The sequence below is a fragment of the Sinohyriopsis cumingii genome, chromosome 6 (genome assembly GCF_028554795.1).
Source record: "Sinohyriopsis cumingii isolate HCF-2022 chromosome 6, ASM2855479v2, whole genome shotgun sequence".
Taxonomy (NCBI): Eukaryota; Metazoa; Mollusca; class Bivalvia; order Unionida; family Unionidae; genus Sinohyriopsis; species Sinohyriopsis cumingii.
The window spans coordinates 38,381,220-38,393,922 of NC_142966.1; the positions used below are offsets into that span (position 1 = coordinate 38,381,220).

The following is a 12,703-nucleotide window of genomic DNA, read 5'->3' on the forward strand; positions in this document are numbered from 1 at the left end:
CTGAATTTTGTTATAAAAATACATAGGAGAAGTTTACTATGATCTAGACTTCAAAACCTATTATTATGCAATTAATATTGATAAAAACTGAATAAATCAAATTTCATAAACCAAGGCAAATTCAAGGTAAAATTAATTCTCTACTAAATGTGTCAATTCAATATATGTATTACATTCATCCATGCCCCTATAATGAGATGGATGTGGGGTGGGGCTATATCAAGTATTTCACCTGCACAAGGAATTTTCTAAGTATCTTCAAAGTCCTAAAATAACAATTAGCCAGTTGAACGTTACAATGAGTGACTGACTTGAGTACAGTAAGTTTAAGCAAGATAAGAAAAGCTTACATATCAATTCACACGTCTTAAACAATGCCTTTCTTGAGAAAACAAAACTTCATTTGCATACATAGAAACAAACAGCTTCAATATCATACACAGACCGATCGTGTTCAATACACTCAAGTGACTGGTTAAGGCAGTAAAGTCTTTGAGTTTGGAAACACCTGGATGGTGATTAGGGATAGCAGGTGGTTGTTTAATACATGATTTACATACAGAGAGGGAATGAGATTTACTGCTGAGTCAAAGTGACTATCAAGACAGATCTGACGGCTTTAATTGTTTCCAAACACACTTTTGTCAAGCAATGTTCAAATTTATAAATGTCAACATGTCATGTTAAATACAAAATAGCACTAGCAAGAAACTTCAAGTTTGTTTCTTTTCATCTGGCAATATACTGGCATATCAAAACACTGATGACAAAATGCTACCTTGCTAGCATCTATTTCATGCCCTGGAAACAGCTCATTTAGAACTCTGGTCTTGTATTTTTACCCTCTCATTCCGAGCATCTATTTCATGCCCTGGAAACAGCTCTCTAAGAACTCTGGTCTTGTATTACCCTCTCACTGCTAGCATCTATTTCATTCCCTGGAAACAGCTCACTAAGAATTCTGGTCTTGTATTACCCTCTCACTGCTAGCATCTATTTCATGCCCTGGAAACGGCTCACTAAGAACTCTGGTCTTATATTTACCCTTTCATATTCCTCTGCATCTTCTGGACAGCTCCTGTTCTGCCTTGGATTAGTGGGATTCAACAGCTTCCATGAATACTGTCCAAAAAATTTTTGAGTCAGACAAAATAATGTACATATATATATATACATATATATTAAAAGATTTACAATAAATGCTGTCATGGCAAGGTTTATTTGAGAATTATTTTCTTCCAGCATTTTTAAACCGAACTAACCATGAATGGTCAAGCAAAGCAAAATTAATGATAGAATAATTCTAAACTAAAATTAATTTAATTCCATAGCTTCTGATGAAAAACGAACTTATCACCTCAACTTTCTAATTTTATACTGTTCAAATATGAACACTACTTCAGAATTACCAGTCAAGAAAGAGGCCACAGTGACTCGTAGCTAGCATGCGAGACTCCTGACCAAAAGGATGCAGGTTCAAATCCTACCAATGGATCAGCCTGAGCCAGCTACCATTGTGTCCTTGGGTATGGTACTATGATCCAACTACCTCAGCTATAAATAGCCTACCTGTATTGCTGAACTGTAAAACACCAAACCTAACCATACCAAAACCAGCTGAGAAACTATGCTCATATTTTGTTGTTCATTCAGATCAACATAACAAATTATATACATGGCCATAGCTTGGAGAATTTTCATGTTAGCATCTTGAAAATTTATATAAAATTACCAAATACATTTTTCACACAAATGATTTCAACATAGAGTGTATAGCTTTAATCTGAATATCTTGTACAATGATTAAATACTGCATCAATATGTTATGTTTGTGTAACCAACTATAACAAAGCTACAGGTCAATGAAATGGGAAGTAACTCTTAGAAGCATTTTCTACAATCATTGTAACATCACAAATTCAGAAGAAGATCTTCAATTCTGGCTCAATCCAGAAAATTTAACAACAGCTTACCAGCTCCATAACTTGTTGTGTCCAAGCTGAGAGAAGGTGAACCCCACGGAGGGCCATATCACACAGCTCTTTATTTTCCTGATCTGTACGGGGAGTCTCCCGAGTTGTTGTAATTGCCTGTAAAGTCAAAATAAAGGTCAGAACTATGTATGATTCTTTGTCTTTACTTCTTAACTTTATATAAATGTACATGTAACATAATAAGTACAAGAGGTTAAAGTTAGAAAACTAAAAAAAAATTAAGATTATTATGAAAATTTAAAAATATTTTAATTTATGTTATATTCTCAATTCTCCATATTTCATGGAGTACCAATTATCATGGATGTCATTTCATTCTGTAAAAACCCAACAAGCGATGATCCTTCTGACAAAACAACAGCACCCCTATTCCATTTTATGGAGACCCAACAAGCCAAGATCCTTCTGATAAAACAATAGCACCCCTATCCCATTTTATTGAGACCCAACAAGCCATGAGCCTTCTGATAAAACAATAACACCCATATCCCATTTTATTGAGACCCAACAAGCCAAGATCCTTCTGATAAAACCATAACACCCTATCCCATTTTATTGAGACCCAACAAGCCAAGATCCTTCTTATAAAACAATAGCACCCCTATCCCATTTTATTGAGACCCAACAAGCCAAGATCCTTCTGATAAAACAATAGCACTCCTATCTCATTTTATTGAGACACAACAAGCTAAGATCCTTCTGATAAACAATAGCACCCCTATCCCATTATATTGAGACCCAACAAGGTAAGATCCTTCTGACAAAACAATAGCACCCCTATCCCATTTTATTGAGACCCAACAAGCCAAGATCCTTCTGATAAAACAATAGCACTCCTATCTCATTTTATTGAGACCCAACAAGCCAAGATCCTTCTGATAAAACAATAGCACCCCTATCCCATTTTATTGAGACCCAACAAGCTAAGATTCTTTTGATAAAACAAATTTAAGTACTAATGAAAAGTTTTTGGTGAAAGGAGTGATTGTAAAATGATCAATTTAGTAAATGTGTAGTGAAAGATACATGACCACCTTGCTACATTTTTCACCACACAGGAATGAACATAAATGAATTCAGTGTGTGGTGTTTTAATCAATACATTCAGTGTGTGGTGTTTGAATAAATAAATTCAGTGTGTGGTGTTTGAATAAATTCATTCAGTGTGTGGCATTTTAATAAATACATTCAGTGTGTGGTGTTTTAATAAATACATTCAGTGTGTGGTGTTTTAATAAATACATTCAGTGTGTGGCATTTTAATAAATACATTCAGTGTGTGGTGTTTTAATCAATACATTCAGTGTGTGGCATTTTAATAAATACATTCAGTGTGTCGTGTTTTAATCAATACATTCAGTGTGTGGCATTTTAATAAATACATTCAGTGTGTCGTGTTTTAATAAATACATTCAGTGTGTGGTGTTTTAATCAATACATTCAGTGTGTGGAGTTTGAATAAATAAATTCAGTGTGTGGTGTTTGAATAAATAAATTCAGTGTGTGGTGTTTGAATAAATTCATTCAGTGTGTGGTGTTTTAATCAATACATTCAGTGTGTGGTGTTTGAATAAATTCATTCAGTGTGTGGTGTTTTAATCAATACATTCAGTGTGTGGTGTTTTAATCAATACATTCAGTGTGTGGTGTTTGAATAAATTCAATCAGTGTGTGGCATTTTAATAAATACATTCAGTGTGTGGTGTTTTAATAAATACATTCAGTGTGTGGCATTTTAATAAATACATTCAGTGTGTGGTGTTTTAATCAATACATTCAGTGTGTGGTGTTTTAATCAATACATTCAGTGTGTGGTATTTGAATAAATAAATTCAGTGTGTGGTGTTTGAATAAATTCAATCAGTGTGTGGCATTTTAATAAATACATTCAGTGTGTGGTGTTTTAATAAATACATTCAGTGTGTGGCATTTTAATAAATACATTCAGTGTGTGGTGTTTTAATCAATACATTCAGTGTGTGGTGTTTTAATCAATACATTCAGTGTGTGGTATTTGAATAAATAAATTCAGTGTGTGGTGTTTGAATAAATTCATTCAGTGTGTGGCATTTTAATAAATACATTCAGTGTGTTGTGTTTTAATAAATACATTCAGTGTGTGGTGTTTTAATAATATATTCAGTGTGTCGTGTTTGAATAAATAAATTCAGTGTGTGGTGTTTTAATAAATACATTTAGTGTGTTGTGTTTGAATAAATACATTCAGTGTGTGGTGTTTTAGTGACTGCTGCAGACTAATGTAAAACTCGGTGATAAATTTGAAAAGCTGCAAATGTAGGATATATGGTCCTTCTGATGGTCTGTATCTTCTATATACTGGCCAGAATTACACACAACAATTGTCTACACTAATTGATACTAAAAACATTTTACTGACCTCATTGCTGTGTCTGGAAAGCTGGCTTATGTATGACATATGGTCTTCTCGAATGGCTTGTAGGTTGGCTAGAAGATTGGACTGTGGACTTGGTTGACTTGACTCACAGCACGGCCATTTAGATGCATCAAAGTTAATGCTGTCTTTGATGTACCGGTAAGGTGACACCTGCATGTCCCCATACAGTGGCACAATCTCTAATTGCTGCAAACACATCAAATAATACATGTTTTAAATAATAATAATGACAAATTAACTTCACATAAATCTGGAGAACAGTCTTGCACTCAACTGCATGTAACTTTCAAAAACAATCCCAACAGAAAATTTAAAAAAAACAAAACAATCTCAACCTTGTTCATGCCACAAACAATGACATTACCTCCAATAGTGATTCTTATTAGGTCCATTTAGCTACTGTTAAGTCAGTGAGAAGCTGTCAGTTTGCTGAGCTGTTTTTTCACAGGAAATAAAACAAAGGTAATTAAAGACTTCATAATTCATGACTATTTAGAGTTAACTGGGAGACTTGTACCATAGTCTGTATTACTGTAAGAACTGTATTGGAACTTCATAGAGCTACACTTCCTTGTATATAGGAAGTGAGAGTTTTGTGTTAGAAAAGGTCAAAAGTGCAAGTGTTTGTGTCTTTTGGGGCTGGATAGGGGTTATATCATCAACAAAGAGTCAAGACTAATTAAACAATATTTAATGAATTGTAAATAAATAAGATTATAATTATTGTCTACAACTTGTTATGCATTGTTCTGACATAGTGTATTGGACTTAGGAGGGGAATCGATCAGGTATGGTTAGAGACAATTGGTCCAGTTTATTTTGGAATAAATCAATTCTTCTTGTTTACTTGATATTGTACTGAGTTATTTCAAAAGATTCAGGACGTAGTAACCTGACACTTTGCTTCTCTGTGATTCTGAATTCTAGCACTAGCTGTACTCATCAGTTGTCTGACCAATATTTACAGTGCACCCCTATTTATAACCTTACTCAGAAATCACATGACAATTCAGCCAATCACTGAAGGCACAGCAAACCACATAGCCAGTTGGTGTCTTGTGTGGTGTGCCATGTACTGCACTATAAAATACAGTTTGTTGTTGTTGTTGTTGTAGGGTTTAACGCCATTTTTCAGCACACGATAGGCTATACATGGCGGCCAGTATTAATGATGGAGGAAGAACCCGGGAAATCCCCAGAAAGAACCACCGACCCTCGAGAAGCTACTGGCAAGCTTTCTCACATACCCACGTTTCCGAATCCGAGACTCGAACACACGCAGACAGAGGTGAGATGGCAGTGATCCATAACGGAGAGCGCTTTAGACCACTTGGCCACTCGGGGCCCCAAAATACAGTTTGTATGGTATACAATGTCAACATTACAAAATACATAAAATCCATAATAAGTATTACTGGCACATCAACAATGAAACAATCAATTGCACGTCTTGGCACAAAACAAAAAAAGCCAACTAGCCTGGTGCTTTTATAAAATGCTGACCAAAGTTTGATTTCACAGGCATAGGGATGGTTTAAAAGTGCAATATGACATCCTTAATCCTAAGTTCCTGAAACTGATATACACACCTGAACTGGTTGATAGTGTGCCTGTACATCAACTGATGAATTCCATGAAGACCTGTGAATGGGTATGAGAAGGTATGTATCTTGAAGGTCCATGGTGACGTATGAAAATGCTCTTCTGAGAGACAATCTTGGTGTCCACATTCTGAACATGGTACCCAATGAAATGGATGTCAGAGTTAACCCCATAATTGGACGCAGCTTGACATTGGTTTGGGACCAGGGAAAAGTTTTGCAGTAATGTCCCAGTCAAACTGCATTGTGAACAAACTCCATTTCAACTGGTCTCTTGGGATGTCAAGAAAGAAAGGAACCAACGATAATGTGTGTGAGGTGCTAAACATGGTCTGGAGGTCAATGAAACAGCTTATAACACCGACAAGGTTGGCCAGGCAGTATCTTCCTTTCTGTTGCAAGTGTTGCATTCTTCCTCCCACATGGATGTCAGAAAAAGTCAGTCTAAGCATCATTTTTCTACCAAAAGTTGAATATGAAGAGAAACTGGGTTGAATTGAGTTAGTCAGGTAAGCATACGCTCTACCCTCAATCATGGACAAAGATCAAGCACATAAATTAAATTAAATATACATTGTTATGTACATCTATATATTTTGTATCTCCTGATACATGATTTTATCTAATCTCTATAATTCTTATTCATGGCTGTAAACTGTAAAGAATATCTTTTGTTATAAATCTGTGTATGTGGCCTGACTTTGTTGAGAACACAAATTGATCTATAAATAGATGTTTACATATGTGCTGGAAATTATTAATAATAATCCTAATAATAAGACTGAATATTGCACCTATGACACAATTTCTCAGTAACTGGTGGAATTTCTACATTTTGAGAATAATTGTTTCACTTCCAATTGGTTATGCTAGGTCATATGAATGGGCCAAGTCGATACAAAATATGTAGTGGATGCTGTCAAGTTGGGTCTATTGTGAGATACAGTCACAATATACAGTGTATATAAAGAGAAAATTAAACATTCAGATTCATTCCAATTTCTGGAGTCATTCACACTTAATGTGTTCCTATTGTAAGTCTGCAGACAGGTTTTATGTTATACTTAGATATTATTTGAGAGGAAAAACACTTGTTTGATCTGTTCATTGGAAATGGAAAGTGATCATTATTCGGACTATAATATTATTCTGGAACTGTTATAAAATTTTTGAAGGAATTCTGGACAATGCCATCTTGACAATGTCATGGTTCTTGGATAACCAGGAGAATTCCTGCATTGAAATTTTTAAGGAAATTTTCATTCAATTAGGACTTTCATACGCCTTTATAAGGACTAGTTTGGATTCACTTCATAATAATGTAAGTTCCTCTCACATTTTCATCTATAACTTTGATAATTAAATTGTTTGATAAGTTTTATAAAACATGTTGGTTTTGCTTCTTTTCTGTTACTTACATTTGTGACCATAGAGTCGTAACACCATAACACACTGGGAAAGTAAGTGTTGAGCTGCTATATAGGGTTTTTAATAAAGGAGTTCAGCTGTGTTCAGATTGCTAAAAAATAGACATTTCAAAGCCATTGTGTATCAATTTTTGTTGTTGTTGTTTTTGTTGGATTTAATGGTACTTTATAACACTTTGTTGACTATACCATGTCATGGAAATGGGAGTTAAGTGAGTTTCCCAAGGACACACCAAGACGTTCATGACCAATGGATTACAAGTTTGACACTCTACCAACTGATCATTCGATGAATCTGAAGGGATGACAGGGTTCATTAACTCGCCTTTATATTACTGATCTAAGAACCCACACAGAAATGAAACTTGCACATTTGACATTACAATCTCAATGGTCATACACAAATGAAACTCACGTTTGACAATACAACATAACTGGGCCCACCACAAGTTAGATAACAATTTTTTAATCAAAGAGCTCAGGTCATGTAATCAAATCTGCCTGTATTGATTCAATTGTAAAGCAGATTTGCTGACATTGTGCTTAGAGAGATTTTATGTAGGGGTAATCTAAGATTTTATGTAGGGGTAATCTAAGATTGAATGAAGGGGTAATCTAAGATTTTATGTAGTCTAAGAATTTATGTAGGGGTAATCTAAGATTTTATGTAGGGGTAATCTAAGATTTTTATTCAAACAAGGAATAGAGTATTCCTTCCAAATGTTAAACTTGATGGCCATATGAACTTCCTCAACATCTGTTTGAAAACAGGTCATTTAGATGATGATGATGATGATGACGGAATATATATATATATATATATATATATATATATATATATATATATATATATACACACATACATACATACATACACACACACACACACACACTCCCTCTCTCTCTGGTTTCTGATGGTTTGGATAAGAATAATACCTACCTTAAGAATTTTATCAATCTTGGAGAGGTTCAGTTTCTTCCTGGCATCCAGCTTATAGATACTGGTGTTCTGGCTATCAATAAGTGCCAGGCCAAATGCCATTACCTGGGTGTAAAAATGACAAAATTTTGTTATGCTGAACAAAACAATGCAAGCCAAAATACAGTGGTTCAAACACAAACTTATGAGGCTACATCGTCAATTAAAAAGGTAACCTTACAGAAAAGAGTGGTCAACTTAGAGGGAACACAGTGGCAAAAATATATTTTTTGGTGTAGGGGAAATGGATCTCTCAAGATAGAGACCAATGTACTAGAACATGCACCATCAAAACACTTTCTAAGTAAGTACTCCTTCCCCACAGTTGTCCAACTGTCCTAACTTGTCTAGCCCTGGCCTAGCACCTCCAGATGTCAAATCAGAATTGATTGTTGTTGTTGTTGTTGTTGTTGTTGTGGGGTTTAACGCCATTTTTCAGCACACGATAGGCTATATATGGCGGCCAGTATTAATGGTGGAGGAAGAACCCGGGGAAAACCCCAGAAAGAACCACTGACCCACGAGAAGCTACTGGCATGCTTTCTCACATACCCACGTTGGCTGAATCCGAGACTCGAACCGGCGCAGACAGAGGTGAGATGGCAATGATCCGTAATGGAGAACGCTTTAGACCACTCGGCCACTCGGGGCCCCCCAAATCAGAACTGATGAATTGCTTCCATAAAAACAGCAGTGCATTAATATTACCATTTTCTATGAAAATGAAGTTTCTTTATCTATATATTTTACCATATTCTTAAAAAGAAATTTTACATAAATATCAAAAAATGTATGGTTTGTTAAAAAAAATGAACACTGAAGACAGATGTAACATTAAATAAAAATAAGGAAAACAAAACTAGTATCAACTAAGCATAACAATATAAATATGATGACAAACTAAACAATTTTTTCTATTAAATATGTTTCTTCAAAATTACTTACCCGATCATAATACCTTACGAGAACTACTATCTAGCAATTCTGCCATACATGCTAAAACATTTTAGCTAAAAAACTAAAAGTTACCTGCCCCCCTAGGTGGCAGTTAGAGCGATCTTCCCTTGATACAGGTATTGGCACCAAATCCTGTGAATATTTCAGTTACTGGAGTGGGCGGCATGCTTTCTACTTTGTGGATGTAACTTTGGGAAGGCTGGAAGAACATAAGTGTATTATGATCCAGTCAGTATTACTGACGAAATATATTTTACAAGAAAAATTGGTTTCTTCTTTAAATACATTACCCAGTTACGATAACTTGGGGAATTGGTACGAGGTGGCAGGAGTTACATCCCCTTACCCCAGAGATGTTATCTCTTGTCCCCTGAGGTATGTGAGACAGCTTTAATATAACCCGATTGGAGAATAGGTACCATCTACACCTCTCCCTCGATAACTCGCACACAACGGGGTCAACAAACATAGACCGCACTATAAGCGAGGCGTGAGTTACATAGGGATCTCCAAAAATTGAAAAAAAAAATCATTTTGACAGTGAGAAAACCGGGGGGGGGGGGGGGTGTGTGTGTGGGGGACGGCGTTAGGGAACTGGGCTGTTTAATGACTGAATCCTCATTTTACAATCACGTCGATAATAATTTGTAATAATGCGCTTTTTCTAATGAAGTTGTTCATTATTCACTTTAAATAACATTTTTTTTCTCAAAATATCCAACATATGAAAGATCGTTCCAACTGGTTTGAATAACCATCACGTAGTGTATTACATCACTGCTTTTTGTTTTCTTGATGAGTCTGGTTCCCATAGTGGTGTTTAATAGTATCTTGCCAAATCGGTAGTCCATAATTTGGGAACTAGACAAACTGTTGATACACCACCAAACAAGATTCCTTTTTTATCAAAAACGTGACATTTATTTATTTTTATTGTTCAATTAGTACAATGTTAATGTCGTGATTTCAGTGGAAGTAATAATGAAATTTCTTATCATCCCTGAGGATATCTCTAAATGCCAGTTCAAGAATTCTCTGAACCTCGCTTGCCCACAATGGTACGTATCTGTGAAATCAAGCTCAATATTTTTCACAGTTATGAAAGAGTCAGTTAATTTAAGGTAGTTTCTGTTACATACACAAAAACGTTTCTTACAGTGTTCGATTGATCAAATGAAGTGAGTTCACCTGACATACGACCGAGGCCGCTAGATTTTAAGTTAGTCTGATTTTTGTGCCTTTTAACTTTTCTTTTATTCCACCTCCTTTTTCTAAGATTCAAAAGACATAATTAACATGACAATACAAACGAGGCCAGCTTTTAATTCTGTGCAACAATACAATAAATACTTCCGCAATTCAGTTATCAAAACACAGTTGGCACTTAACTAGGTTCTCAGAGAAACGCTCGTGGACATAGCTGTTACGGTAGATCGATGCATTTTACATTTAATTACAAGAGAACACATTGCATTTATGACGATTACACTTAAAAGTAACTAAAAGATGGAACTAGAACATAAATTTCAATTGATAAAAAGATTATTTAATTTGTATTTATTTATTAAAGTACTGGCTCCACTCGGCGTAAGTGACATTCTCATTGATCAAAATTTCCTTACATATCGTTAATTGCAGTGTACTAGGAATGTTGTTTGGAAAGAAAATGTAAAAAATTGTATTAGCTATTTTTAAATTTGATATTTCATAGTGTTGATTAAAATTTCCAGGTCCTATCGATAAAACGAGTGATACATCAAAGTTTCCGTTACCAATTTTGATCGTGATTTTCTTCAAGTTCAACAAATAGGGATAAATGTTTGGGGTATTTTTGGTTTAAAAAATGGGATCCATACCTGACACCGCATTATAAGCGGGTTCGCGAGTTATCAGGGCGCAAGTTATCGAGGGAGTGGTGTACTCAGGAGATGCTTTGAAAGGGAAATTTTCCTGCCTGCAAATCCAGAAGAAGTTGTTCAGAAGCATCCTTCTGAAGCTGTTTGAATGATCTGGAAAGGTAACCTGTAGTGCAATGTCTACAGGTCCTACCAGGTCAAGCTGAGAATTTTGGGATGAAAGATCTGGAGATAAAAGCTGGAGAAAGTGGACTTTGGTCTCTATCCTACAGCATAGATAATGTTAGCCATGTTAGTTTCACTCAAATGCAATGCTTGTGGCAACTACCCTAACATCATCTGGAATCATTTCCTGATGTGTGGAATGAATAACCCATTTTATCCAAGACAAAAGTCTACGTGCGGATATGTCATCCTTTCCCTCCTTTTGGGGTAAGAAGAGGCATGACGATCTGGCTCAGTACTTTCTAAGTACCACGTCAGAGCTCACACTGGGTATTATAAATAACCTTGAGATGAAGTGTCCAGAGCAGAGGCTGTCAGGACTTGTACTGTCCCACCCTGTTGGAACTGCAAATAGTTCAGGTCAACTGAAGAAGCACGAGTCTCATTCAATCTGACCACCATTGCTAATGTGGTATAGGATGCAGGTCTTATATGACAGGCATTTCAATGAAGCCCTCACAAGAGATTCAATTAGTGTCTTATTCAGCCAGGTTAGTACCCATGATAGATTCATTTTGGGCACAAAGCCAATACCTTTGGATATGTGAACACAGAACTGAAAGCAGATCAAATAGGTCTTGTTTGGTATCCTACCTCCATATTGTCAGAGATCATGGAACAGCAGCCTTTTATCTAAACTGGTGCTAACTATTACTAACCAAAGAGCCAAAGTAGGAAGTTAGCTACTGAGGTATTGATGTGGTTAATGGAGCAATGCATCTGTGCTCACACCAAAGAAAATTCTCCTTTTCCCCTGTACACTTCAGGAGGAGAGATGTCTCGCTCAAGCAATTTTCTCTGCCACCTGATGAAAGAACTGTTTGTCCATGAGGGCTTGTTTAATGATAAAGACATGCAGATTCAACAACTCTAGATTGGTTTGGAATGCCTGCCAACAAGGTTGTTACAACAGATGAGGAAATATATCTTTTTCCTGGAGATTTCAATCACTGTATTTATGAGGTTGTTGAGCCATGAATTTTTCCACTTTGAGGACAGCAATCGGATGAGGTGACACTCCGATTCTCTTGCTTTTCTGTATCACTTTTTGTGTGTTGGAGGCTAAGCATATGCAAACAGTTCCAACCTATGTAAAGATCCTTGATTGCCCAGGCCTTCAGATCCGAGTAGGTGAGGCAAATGTTGGGAGTTTTGCAATTCACTTATTGTCAATCAGACCACCAGTGGTCAATCCCAATGAGCACATATGCGAGTGAAAATCTAGGGATGAAACAACCATTCTGCTTT

The 12,703-nt window shown here is 35.9% G+C and overlaps 1 protein-coding gene across 1 annotated transcript in view; it reads right to left on the minus strand.

Annotated features, from left to right (window-relative positions):
* LOC149796740 (cytoplasmic FMR1-interacting protein 1 homolog) overlaps window positions 1-12,703 on the minus strand; it is a 123,931-nt gene that overhangs the window by 82,325 nt on the left and 28,903 nt on the right. Inside the window, exons 7-10 of the mRNA XM_089961388.1 lie at window positions 8,379-8,483; window positions 4,393-4,596; window positions 1,974-2,090; window positions 1,045-1,122 (exon numbers count right to left, since the gene is read on the minus strand). Coding sequence (XP_089817514.1) covers window positions 1,045-1,122; window positions 1,974-2,090; window positions 4,393-4,596; window positions 8,379-8,483 — 504 coding nt within the window. The remainder of the gene's footprint in view (window positions 1-1,044; window positions 1,123-1,973; window positions 2,091-4,392; window positions 4,597-8,378; window positions 8,484-12,703) is intronic.